At 37.8% G+C, this 12098-nt stretch overlaps 1 protein-coding gene across 5 annotated transcripts in view; it reads left to right on the forward strand.

Moving 5' to 3' along the window:
• The window catches only part of DOCK7 (dedicator of cytokinesis 7), a 190291-nt gene that overhangs the window by 30010 nt on the left and 148183 nt on the right, over positions 1–12098 (forward strand). For all 5 annotated transcript variants that reach the window (XR_005719562.1, XM_040232699.1, XM_040232700.1 and 2 more), the window contains exons 3-4: positions 8372–8547; positions 8721–8789. Coding sequence is in view for 4 of the 5 variants with exons in the window: in XM_040232699.1 (XP_040088633.1) it covers positions 8372–8547; positions 8721–8789 (245 nt within the window). In the remaining variant the exon portion in view is untranslated. The remainder of the gene's footprint in view (positions 1–8371; positions 8548–8720; positions 8790–12098) is intronic.

Genomic DNA, 12098 nt, shown 5'->3' on the forward strand with positions numbered 1-12098 from the left:
CCAATACTTTGGCCACCTGATGTGAAGAACTGACTCATTTGAAAAGAGCGTGATGCTGGGAAAGATTGAAGACAGGAGGAGAAGGGGACAACAGAGGAAGAGTTGGTTGGATGGCATCACTGACTCAATGGACATGAGTTTGATCAAGCTCCAGGAGTAGATGATGGACAGGGAAGCCTGGCGAAGAGTTGGACACAACTGAGCGACTGAACTGAACTGAAGTGCCAGGAAATTGGGTTCCATCATTTGTTACCTCACTTTTTTCTGAAATTTGAGTCAGGGGAGTGTTGGGAGGTGTTACAGAAGTATTAATTTCCTAATCAACTCCAAAACTTTATATTCAGGATTTAATCAACTCTGAAATTGTATAAATAGAACGTCTCAGACCCAAGGTGGATTCATACATGAAAATTCAGGAATCTTCTCTAGAAATAATAGGTACTGAAAGTAGTGAAAGTAAGTCATTTGGTTGTGTCTGACTCTTTGTGACCCCATGGACTGTAGCCTGCAGGCTTCTCTGTCCGTAGAGTTCTTCAGGCAAGAATACTGGAGCGGGTTGCCATTCCCTTCTCCAAGGGATCTTCCCGACCCAGGGATCAAACCTGTGTCTCCCACACTGCGGGCAGATTCTTTACTCTCTGAGCCACTGGGGAAGCCCCAGTAGATACTGAAGTAAATGTTATATAATTGTGTAGATTCATACTATTGTCTGTCTCCTTCAATAGAAAGGAATTTATAGTTTTGAATTATTGCTTTAAGCCAGGAGCTGTGTCAGAGATACAAATATATGTTTTGTTTTTTTTTTAATTCAAGAGGCTGGCATGAGGATAATCAGTTTTAATTAAAAAAAAAAACCTGATACTTAGTTGTAGTAGGAATATGAATTTAAAATATGCTCCATTTGTCAAAAACTGAAAATGTAGTTAAGAGTGAGTTGGGTAAAGTTATATCAACACTTTCTTTTTATCTGTGAAATAGTACCAATTATTGAACGAACATGGTATGCCAGAGCATAGTAGTTTGAATGGCTTGTGGTGACGTGTTTATAATGTTTGTTATTAAATTTTAAGATATGAAGTTTACCTTTAACAACAGTAACATACTGATTGGAGAAAGTTTATAATATGTAGATTTCTGGATGATTTCAGTGTGCACAGAGATGGTCCTTCTAATAAATACCCTGTTGAGTGTCTTCAACTCCTCTTTTCAACTGATTTCCTGTGTTGTGTGCTACACCTTCACTGTTCGTTTCCATAGTCATCCCTGGATTTGGTCATTATGAATAACTGTAAGCCTTATATAATCTCAGTTCCACAGTTCTTACGCTCTGACCACCGCTTCCTCTCTCTCTTGCTCTCTCATTCTGGTGCTCTGACTTCAACTGATCCTGCGAACACTTTTAGGTCTCTCACTCCTTGATGTCCTTTTTTTCTTCTCCTTACCAAACTTAAATTATTTGTTGAAATTTATAATTACTCTTTTGCATGTACCACTGATTTCCTTAACTTCTCATGTCATTGGCACTACCTCAGCGCTGTTTAAACCCAACCTTCTGCTTACTTCATGTCAGCACTCATGCAGCTGGGTGTGGCTGGAGAAAAATACACAGGTCTCATTTTACATATATGACCACTAATGCATGAAGGCTTCTACATTGCTTAAACTAAAAATATTTTATTTTCCTAGTCTGTTCATTCTCCTGCTGTTTTAGTTGACTCATTTCATGCTTCCTGCTCTTCCCTTAAAATCCTAATCGCTCTTCTCTATTTTCAGTCTTAGGATGACTTGCCTTCCTGTTTCACTGAGAAAATTGAAGCAGTCAGGGATATCCACATACTCCTACTGCTATATGTATTCACCTTTTATCTTCTGTGCCCATATTGTCTGTCTATTCACCAGTTACTTTAGATAAACCACTAGTGAACTAGATCCCAACTTCTCTGTTACTAAAATACAGTACTTTAGTAATTCTCCCTGCTCTTTTATGTCATTACTTTTACATTCCCATCAGTTTACAAACATGCAGATGTGCTGCTATTTCTCCTATTTAAAAGAATTCTTTTTTTGCCCAACTTTTCCATCAGTCTCCCATTTTCAGTATTTCTTTGCTCTTCTTTGCAACAGAATTCCTTCAAAAGGTTGTCAGAGCTTGCTGACTTCAATTTCTCTTCTTATATTCTTTCTGAGAAAGCTCTTTTCAAGTTATGGGAATGTTCAAACATACACAGAAGTAGAAGACAAGTAAAAACATTGACATTTTTTTACTTAGCCACAATGCTGTTATCACACTTAACAAAATAGAAAGTCTGTAATTCTTTGGTGTCATCTATTATCCAGTGAATGTTTAATTTTCTCAATTATTTCACTCGTCTTTTTGTAGTTGATTTATTCAAAGCAAGATCAAACAAAATCCACAGATGGAATTTGGTCTTAGATCACTTGCATTTAAAAAAAGAGGGTAGTTTCTCCTTCCTCTTTTTTTTTTTTAATTGAGATAGGGCTGACTTATAATACTAAATAAGTTTCATGTGTATAACACAGTATATTTATGGCTATTATAAAAATTGACTCTGTTCCCTTTGCTGTATAGTATATTCTTACAGCCTATTTATTTTATAGTAGTAACTTATTTCCTTTTGGCCGTGCTGGGTCTTTGTTGCTGTGTGGCTGTTTCCCTAGTTTCTTGAGTGGGGGCTACTCTAGTTACAGGGCACAGGCTGCTTGTTGCAGAACACGGGCTGTCAGGTGTGTGGGCTTCAGCAGTTGTGGCGTGCGTGCTCAGTGGCTGTGCCTCCTGTGCTCTGGAGCAGGGGCTCAGTCGTGGTGCACAGGCTTGGCTGCTTCACAGCATGTGGGATCTTCCAGAGCAGGGACTGAACACATGTCTTCTGCATTGGTAGGCAGATTCTTTACCACTGCATCACCAGGGAAGCCTTACAGTAGTAATTTTACTTCATAATCTCGTACCCCTTTCTTGGTTCTGTTTCCCCACTGATAATCACTGGTTTATTCTCTGTATCTGCGAGTCTTTTTTTTTTTTTTTTTTGCTATTGTTGTTATATTCTTTAGTTTGTTTTATTTTATAGATTCTACATATGAGTGATAGTGTAAAATATTTGTCTTTTTCTGTCTGATGTATTTCACTAAGCATAATATCCTCCAAATATTAGACCACTACATGTTGCTCATATTATGGTGATCTAATATTCTGCAAGGGTGCCAAGAGCATCCAGTGGGGAAATGATAGTCTGTTTAATAAATGGTGCTGAGAAAGCTAAATAGACATATGCAGAGCAATGAAATCGGTCCCCTATCTTACACCACTCACAAAAATTAACTTGAAATGGCTCAAAGTCTTAAACAGAAGAGGTAATAGTATAAAACTTCTAGAAGAAAATGTAGAGAAAAAGCTCCTTGATTTTTGTCTTAGAAATGATTTTTTTGGATATAATACCAAAAGCACAAGCACCAAGAGCAAAAGTCAACAAACTGGGGCTATGTCAAATTTAAACACTTTTGGCAGCTAAAGAAATAATTAACAAAAGACATCCTATGAGAATTCCAGGAAAATATCTACTTCTGCTTCGTTGACTATGCTAAAGCCTTTAACTGTGTGGATCACAACAAACTGGAAAATTCTTCAAGAGATGGGAATACTAGACCACTTTACCTGCCTCCTGTGAAATCAGTATACAGGTCAAGAAGCAGCAGTTAGTACTGGACATGGAACAATGGACTGGTTCCACATTGGGAAAGGAATATGTCAAGTCTCTATATTGTCACCCTGCTTATTGAACTTACATGCAGAGTACATTGTGTGAAATGCCATGCTGGATGAAGCACAAGCTGGAATCAAGATTGCCAGGAAAAATATCAATAACCTCAGATATGCAGATCACACCACCTTAGTGAAGAGGAACTAAAGAGCTTCCTGATGAAGGTGAAAGAGGGGAGTGAAAAAGCTGGCTTAAAACTCAACATTCAAAAAACGAAGATCATGGTATCTGGTCCCATCACTGCATGGCAAATAGATGGGGAAGCAATGGAAACAGTGAAAGACTTTATTTTCTTGGGCTCCAAAATCACAGCAGATGGTGATTGCAGCCATGAAATTGAAAGATGCTTGCTCCTTGGAAGAAAAGCTATGACCAACCTAGACAGCCTATTAAAAAGCAGAGACATTACTTTGCCAACAAAGGTCTGTATAGTCAAAGCTATGGTTTTTCCAGTAGTCATGTATGCATGTGAGAGTTGGACCATAAAGAAGGCTGAGTGCCAAAGAATTGATGCTTTTGAACTATGGTATTGGAGAAGACTCTTGAGAGTCCCTTGCTCAGCAAGGAGATCAAACCAGTCAATCCTAAAGGAAATCAACACTGACTATTCATTGGAAGGACTGATGCTGAAGCTGAAGCTCCAATACTTTGGCCATGTGATGTGAAGAGCTGACTCATTAGAAAAGATGCTGGGAGAGATTGAAGACAGGAGAAGGGGACGACAGAGGACAAGATGATTGGGTGACATCACTGACTCAATGGACATGAGTTTGAGCAGGATCTGGGAAATAGTGAAGGACAGGGAAACCTGGTGTGTTACAGTCCATGGAGTCTCAAGGTGTCGGGCATAACTGAGTGACTGAATAACAACAGTGGGAACAAAATTTTGCAAAATGTATTTCAGATAAGGGGGGTAATAACCAACATATATAGAGCTCATGCAACTTAATAGCAAAAAGGCAATCCAATTAAAAATGGGCAGGAGAACTAAATGGACATTTTTTCCAAAGAAGTCATCCAGATGCCCAGCAGATACATGAAAAGGTGCTCAGCATCACTAATCGTCAAGGAAATGGAAATTAAAACCACGATGAGAATATTCCTTCATACGTGTTAGAATGGTTATCATCAAGAAGTGCACATGACTGAAGCGGCTTAGCAGCAGCATCAAGAAGTGATAAAGTTGATGATAACCAGCCTCGAGGTTGTTATCATCAACAAGTGATAGTAGATGCTGGCAAGGATATGGAGAAAAGGGAGCCTTTGGGCACTTCGGGAATGTAAAGTGGTATAGCGACTGGGGAAAACAGTATGGAGGTTCCTCAAAAAGCCATATGATCCAGCAGTTCTGCTTTTGGGTGTTTATCTGAAGAAATGAAAACGCTAATTCAAGAAGGCACACCCCCGTGTTCCTAGCAACATTACTGACAGTAGCCAATATATAGAAGCCACCTGAATGCCCATGAACAGATGAATGGATGAAGAGATGTAGTGTATCTATACAGTAGAATGCTGCCCCTCCCTCTTAAGTTTGTTTCTGTGCCATTGACTTGTTGAGGAAATTGGATTACTTGCCTCACAGTTTTTGCCTTTTGGACTTTATGTATACTTCCTTGTAGACTTGTTTTTCTATTTCCTGTAACTGATTAGATTCTGATTCAACTTTTTGGAAATTTCTTCCTTGTATACTTGTTTTTCCCATCTTCTATATTTTCTGTGTATGATTAGATTGTTTCAGTTTTTTTTAATGGTTTTAAATTGAGATTTATTTCACATAACCATACAGTTCACCCATTTAATTGATGATTCAGTGGATGTAATATATTCACAGATACGTGCAACCATCATAACAGTCAATTTGAAACATTTTCATTACCTCAAAAAGAAATCTTTGGCTATCACCCTTTAATTAACCCTCCCTTCCCTGTAGCCCCAAATAACCACTAATCAAATACAAGAATTTTGATGGTATACCTGAAGAGTTTGAAAGAGATCTTAACACTAAACACATCAGTCACAGCTCCAATACAGTGATTGTTGAAGGAAGACAGGGTCTCACATTGCCTGTAAGAGATTCTAGTGCTTCACTATTGCTTCTTCTTGTCACCCTTTAACCCTGCTTACTGTCTGGTCACTTTCTATTATAAAGTCATTTTTCAGTCTCCTCCCTTGGATCTGTAAATACAGAATCTTTCTTTGGAGTCTTGCAAAATAATATATAGTTGTAAGCATCTTATTACTACATCCGAAAACTAGCCCAGGCAGTTGTCTCTGATGGGAGGCAGGGAGAGTGGAGACAGTTGTAGCAAACATACACTTATTTTCTGGTTCCAAGTCTAGCTAACAGTAACACCTAGAAAACCAGTGACTTTCATTGTGACTTTGGTAAACAAGATCATTTATCTTCTCTGTCATTTAGTGTTGAGAGTCTCTTCAGTAAGTAGTGCTAGGAAAATTGGACAGCTACGTGCAAAAGAATGAAATCAGAATACTTCCTAATACCATACACAAAGATAAACTCAGAATGGATCAAAGACCTAAATATAAACCTCTGCCTACTTCTATTTTCTGAAGATATTCTATTTTCTTCTAGCAGCCTTGTAGTTTTAGCATTTATGTTTGTATCTGTGATCTATCTCAGTTTAGTTTTTGTACATGTTGTGATGTAAGGATTGAGGTTCATTTCCTCCCCATATAGTTATCTAACTTTTCCAGCAACAGTAATTGAAAAAGATTTCCCTTTCCTTGATGAATTGCTTCTTTGCTTCTACAAAGAATGTCATGATAGTGTATTTATGTACTTGATGAAATAGTGAGATAGAATGCTTATGAGAGAGAAAACTGAATTTTAGACTTTGAAGACTCAGTTTGAAATTTTGCTCCATCATTTTGTGGCTGTTATTTCCAGAAGTTAACTTCTTTGACCACAGTTGCCTTTATTTGTAGAACTGAAATAGTAATTATCTCTAACTTACAGGATTTGGGGGAGGTTTAAATGAGAAAACACATAAAGATAATGACAATAATTATTACTATCCTTTGAGTATTTATGATATTATAATTATTCAGTATTTTACTTATATCTTCAAAATGTTGTTTTAAGAGCTCTGTTTAGTTGTTTAGTCCAGAGAAGTTTAGATTAAAGCACCTTCTCTGTAGTAATGTGAACTTGCATGGTAGCAAGTCGGAGTATTTTTTACCCGATTGAATATCGTGAAAAATAACATATTCTTATTTTCATTGATCTATAGCTGCACATTTTTTATGTTAATATATGAAAAGATAAGATCCTTTATAGTTTTGCCTGAATAATTTTTCTTTCTTGAATTAGACAAGAAGTAGAATACCTTATCAAAAACTATTATTTCAGCTTGGCTAAGGAATGCCACAAATACTCTGTTATTGCTAATAATACTTTTAATATGGTCTGTGTTACTGCAAGCTAGGTGGCTTAAATGGAGAAGGCAATGGCACCCCACTCCAGTACTCTTGCCTGGAAAATCCCATGGATGGAGGAGCCTGGTAGGCTGCAGTCCAGGGGCTTGCGAAGAGACGGACACGACTGAGCGACTTCACTTTCACTTTTCACCTTCATGCATTGGAGAAGGAAATGGCAACCCACTCCAGTGTTCTTGCCTGGAGAATCCCAGGGACGGGGAAGCCTGTTGGGCTGCCGTCTATGGGGTTGCACAGGGTCGGACACGATTGAAGCGACTTAGCAGCAGCAGCAGCAGCAGGTGGCTTAAAACAACAGAAATGTACTCTGTCACAATGCTGGAGTCCAGAAGTTTCGAATCAGTATCAATGGGTAGAAATCAGAGTATTGGCAAGGTCACCTTTTCTTCAGAGGCTCCTTTTAGTATCACTTTATTGGTTCTTCCAGATTCTGATGGCTGCTTGTGGTTATATCACTTCTATCATGAAGGCGAGAATCTCCAAGTCTCTCTTTTCTGTTTCTTCATATGGTTTTCCCCTTGTTGTGGCCCATATCTCCCTCTGTCTTCGTATAAGGATATATATGATTGCCTTTTGGACCCACTCAGATAATCCAGGATAATGTCCCTATTTTAAGATCCTTAATGGTATCTTCAAATAGTGTTTTATTTTGTATTTTATTTATCTATTTATTTTGACATTTAAGGTTCATGGATTGGGATGTGGCGATCTTTTGGAGGGCCATTTTTCAGCCTACCACAGTATGCTATATGTTTTTACTAGGGTAATCGGCAGTAACAATAAAGACACCATTAAGAAACTTAAAAATGAAAATTCAAAATTATAAAAAAGAATTCCTTCAATGAGCATTTTGTCATTAAGTATTATAAACCTGTTAATTATCTTACTGTTTTTATGTGGGAGTTAAGGGCAAGATTGAAGCAAGACGATCAAAAGAGTTTGACTCAAGCACAAAGAACTATAGGAAGGCCAACACCTGTGATTTCTTTAGCACATCTGGCTGAATATCTGTTGACATTTTAGAGATAACGAGAAAAATACATTTTTTAAAATAATAAATTTCCTTTATAAAGTTTTAAAATTCTTGTATCCATCTGTTCCTTTCTACCCACCTCTCTCACCCACCCCTCTTTATAAAGGTGCCGCTTACTGAAGCAGTGGACCCAGTGGATTTGGAAGATTACCTCCTTACTCATCCTTTAGCTGTGGATTCTGGACCTTTAAGGGATTTGGTTGAATTCCCTCCAGATGATATTGAAGTGGTTTATAGTCCTAGGGACTGTAGAACTCTTGTTTCAGCTGTACCTGAAGAAAGGTAAGGAGACATCTACCTATTTCTAGTTTTAGTGTAACTATAAAACAACTGCCTTCCATTATTTTATTCGGATTCTGCTTCTTGTGGTGGTTGGTATTCAACAAGAATGCAGCAGCAAAATTCATAAACATCAGTGCTTTCCTGTCTAAATTATATTTTCTTTTTTAAAACAGTGAAATGGATCCACATGTTAGAGATTGTATTAGAAGTTATACAGAAGACTGGGCAATTGTGATCAGAAAGTAAGTTGTATATTCATTGTGATATTTAAAAATACTGAGCAGGATCTATAAATGGATTAAGGTAGGTTACTACTAATTATGAGAGCTGAAAATTCATTTGAAAAATAGCTGAGAAAGTAATAGGGGAACCTTTGCATATAGATATTTTCTCCTTAGAAGTTCCACACTTAGCTTTCTCTTATTTTCCTTATAAAATAATACTCAATGGACATAAGTTTGAGTAAGCTCCGGGAGTTGGTGATGGACAGGGAAGCCTGGCGTTCTACGGTCCATGGGGTTGCAAAGAGTTGGACATGACTGAGCAACTGAACTGAACTGGGGATAGTATTCCTGTTATTACAGATCATTAATAATTACTAATAATATGTAATAATAATGACTTATAGTAGTCTTTTGGGAAATCATGGGTAAATATTGATGAATAATTTATATTTGTCAAATGGATCCAATTTATTGAATTAAGTTAAATTTAACAGCTAGTTTTCTAGATCAGGCTGTTTGAAAGGTCTTGGGCGTTTATTAACCAGCTGAATATTTATAGGTCCTTGACCTGTATATCCAGTCAAGTAAGTATTTGTAAAAATAATGTTTTGCCACAAAATTTGTTCCTAGTGGATGGTGTTTGAAATATCAAGTCAGATTAAGAAATAAAATTACTTTTCCTTTGCTAACTTGCATAGTGAAGAGAGTCTTTATGCTGAATGTTCTTGGCCTCATCCTGTTTTTCTAAAGGAAGAATAATTAGTAAAGTAGTGGAAAATTCTGTTAAGACATTACAGTTTTGAGAAATGAAGTTTCCTGTGCTAAATTGTACTTATTAGCAACAGTGATGTGTTCATTGCTTATTGTGTTGCCCTTCTGTCTTATTTCACTGCGTTTAATACTGTGCTAAGCATCACTCTTGGGGATACTGCTGACATGCTTTTTAGTTTTAGTGTGACCTAATAAAAGCACAGTCTGCTACCCTTTATAAAGAAGAGCTGTTTTTATGAACTTAAAATTTTGATAAGTATTTCAATAGCCAGATTTTACAGATTACTGAAGAATACTGTTCCTCTGTCAGATAACTCAAAAGTCTTTACATCTGCTTGTATGTTGGAAGCTTATAATCAGAAATGTTAACAAAAAGAGATTAGTTGCAAAATATATTAACCTCATGGAATCTGGAATCTGCTACTTAACGATAATCATGGGGTTGCTCACCTTGATTTAAGCCAAGAGGGTATGGTAGTTAACATTTATGGGTTTTTTTTGCTATATGCTGGGCATTTTATTGGGTACTTTATGTTCATTTAAGATTCCAACAGATAAGGTAACTTAGGCTTAGAGTAGTTAAGTAATTTCTTTGAGGTCCCATAGCCAAAAAGTGGGATTGTAAGGACTAGAACCTAGGGGCATCAGACTCTAATGCTTATATTTTTTTTTTCTGTTATACTAGATATTATTTTTAGTGGTAAATGGAAGATGAAAGGGGTACTTTTGGTAGTCTAGAAGTTTTAAAGTGTCCCTAAAATAGAAAAGATAGGTGTGATTGGAAACAATAGAAAACCACAGTACAAAATAATCCAAGGAGAAGATACATGCCCAAAGTTCAATAGAATGTTAGGCTCAGTGAATACAGGCAGTAGAAGGGGGGTAACATTTACCTGGGGTAAATGTTGGACATATGGTTATTTTAAAACCTCCTATGCCTTTATGCATAGACATGGGAGTAGAAGTATCCCTATTTTAACATCACAAATAGTGGGGGCTTGAGAACCTCGTGCTTCCCTGGTGGCTCAAATGGTTAACAATCTGCCTGCAATGCGGGAGACCTGGGTTGGGAAGATCCCCTGGAGGAGGGCATGGAACCCACTCTAGTATTCTTGCCTGGAGAATCCCCATGAACTGAGGAGCCCGGGAGGCTACAGTCCATGGGGTTGCAGAGAGTTGAACACGACTGACTAAGCACACTGCAGAGATCATAGTGTAGTGCCCAGGGTGGGCATACCTTGGAATAAGAACAAGGAGCCTGCATACCCAGAAGACTGGCAGACTCTACCTTGAAAGCACGAGGTGCCTCTTCTCCATAATCACTGGATATGTGTTTGGCTAAGGAGATAAACAGCATTTCCCAGACAGATACGCACTTACAAATTAAAAAATGAGCGTTAGAACCTAGAATGGCCAGCTAGTTGATGGAAACCAGTTCACTTGGGCTTCCAAGGTGGTGCAGTTGGTAAAGAAACTGCCTGCCAATGCAGAAGAGGCAAGGGATGTAGGATCAATCCCTGGGTTGGGCAGATCCCTTGGAGTAGGGAATGGCAACCCACTGCAGTATTCTTGCCTTGGAAACTCCATGGACATAGGAGCCTGGTGGGCCACAGTCTGTGGGGTCTCAAAGAGTCAGACGTGATTGAGGACAAACAACCAATCTAAACCAAAGTGCACTTGAAAGAGAATTATCAAACCACAAATAAAAGAGCTAATGATTTAGGAAATAGTTAATAGAACACAGATCAAGAACCATATATATAACTAATATCCTCAAAGAGATATGAAAAGATACTGTAACCATATAAAAACTCAGCTAGTTATCTATGGAAGTGAAAATTTTGTTCAGTGAAAAAAAATTTAAAACTCTGGATGGGTTTAATGGTGGAGTAGATGTGACTGAAAAGTGGAATAGTAAGTTGTGAGATGAAACCAAAAAATCCTTCCATAATTCAGCACAGAAGGGTAAAAGGCTAGAAAGTGCTTAATATTCATTTATTTATTCAAAAGATACTTATTGTGAGACTCGTATGTACCAGGCACTATACTAAGCAGTGATGATACATCAGTCAACAAAACAAACTCCATGCCTTCATGGAGCCTGCATTCTACTTGGGGTTGAAGGCAATAGACAGTAAACAAACACAGATAAATATTTAATAGTTGTGGTGGAGGGAAGTCTTGTAGAGAAAGAAAGTAATATGTGGGGGTAGGGCAAGCCAAGCAGAGATGTTTTTACTTTATATAACTAATCAGAGAGGCCTTTCTGAGAAGATGACTTTCAGCAAAGACCTAAAGGAAGTTAAGGAGGAAGCCGTCCGTATATCATGGGAAAGAGTGTATTTGACAGAGGAAGAGCAGTACCTGCAATGGTTCCATATTGGAAGCATGCTAGGACTGTTTAAGAAATACCAAATGATCGATGTGGCCGGAACAGAATAATTTGAAGGAGAGAATGCTAAGATACAAAGTCAAAGAAATGGCATTGGTGGATGGATGATCGTGTAGAACCTCATAGCAACTAACTAGAGGAATAGAATGATAATACAGAAGATT

Source organism: Oryx dammah, unplaced genomic scaffold (assembly GCF_014754425.2).
Source record: "Oryx dammah isolate SB20612 unplaced genomic scaffold, SCBI_Odam_1.1 HiC_scaffold_28, whole genome shotgun sequence".
Taxonomy (NCBI): Eukaryota; Metazoa; Chordata; class Mammalia; order Artiodactyla; family Bovidae; genus Oryx; species Oryx dammah.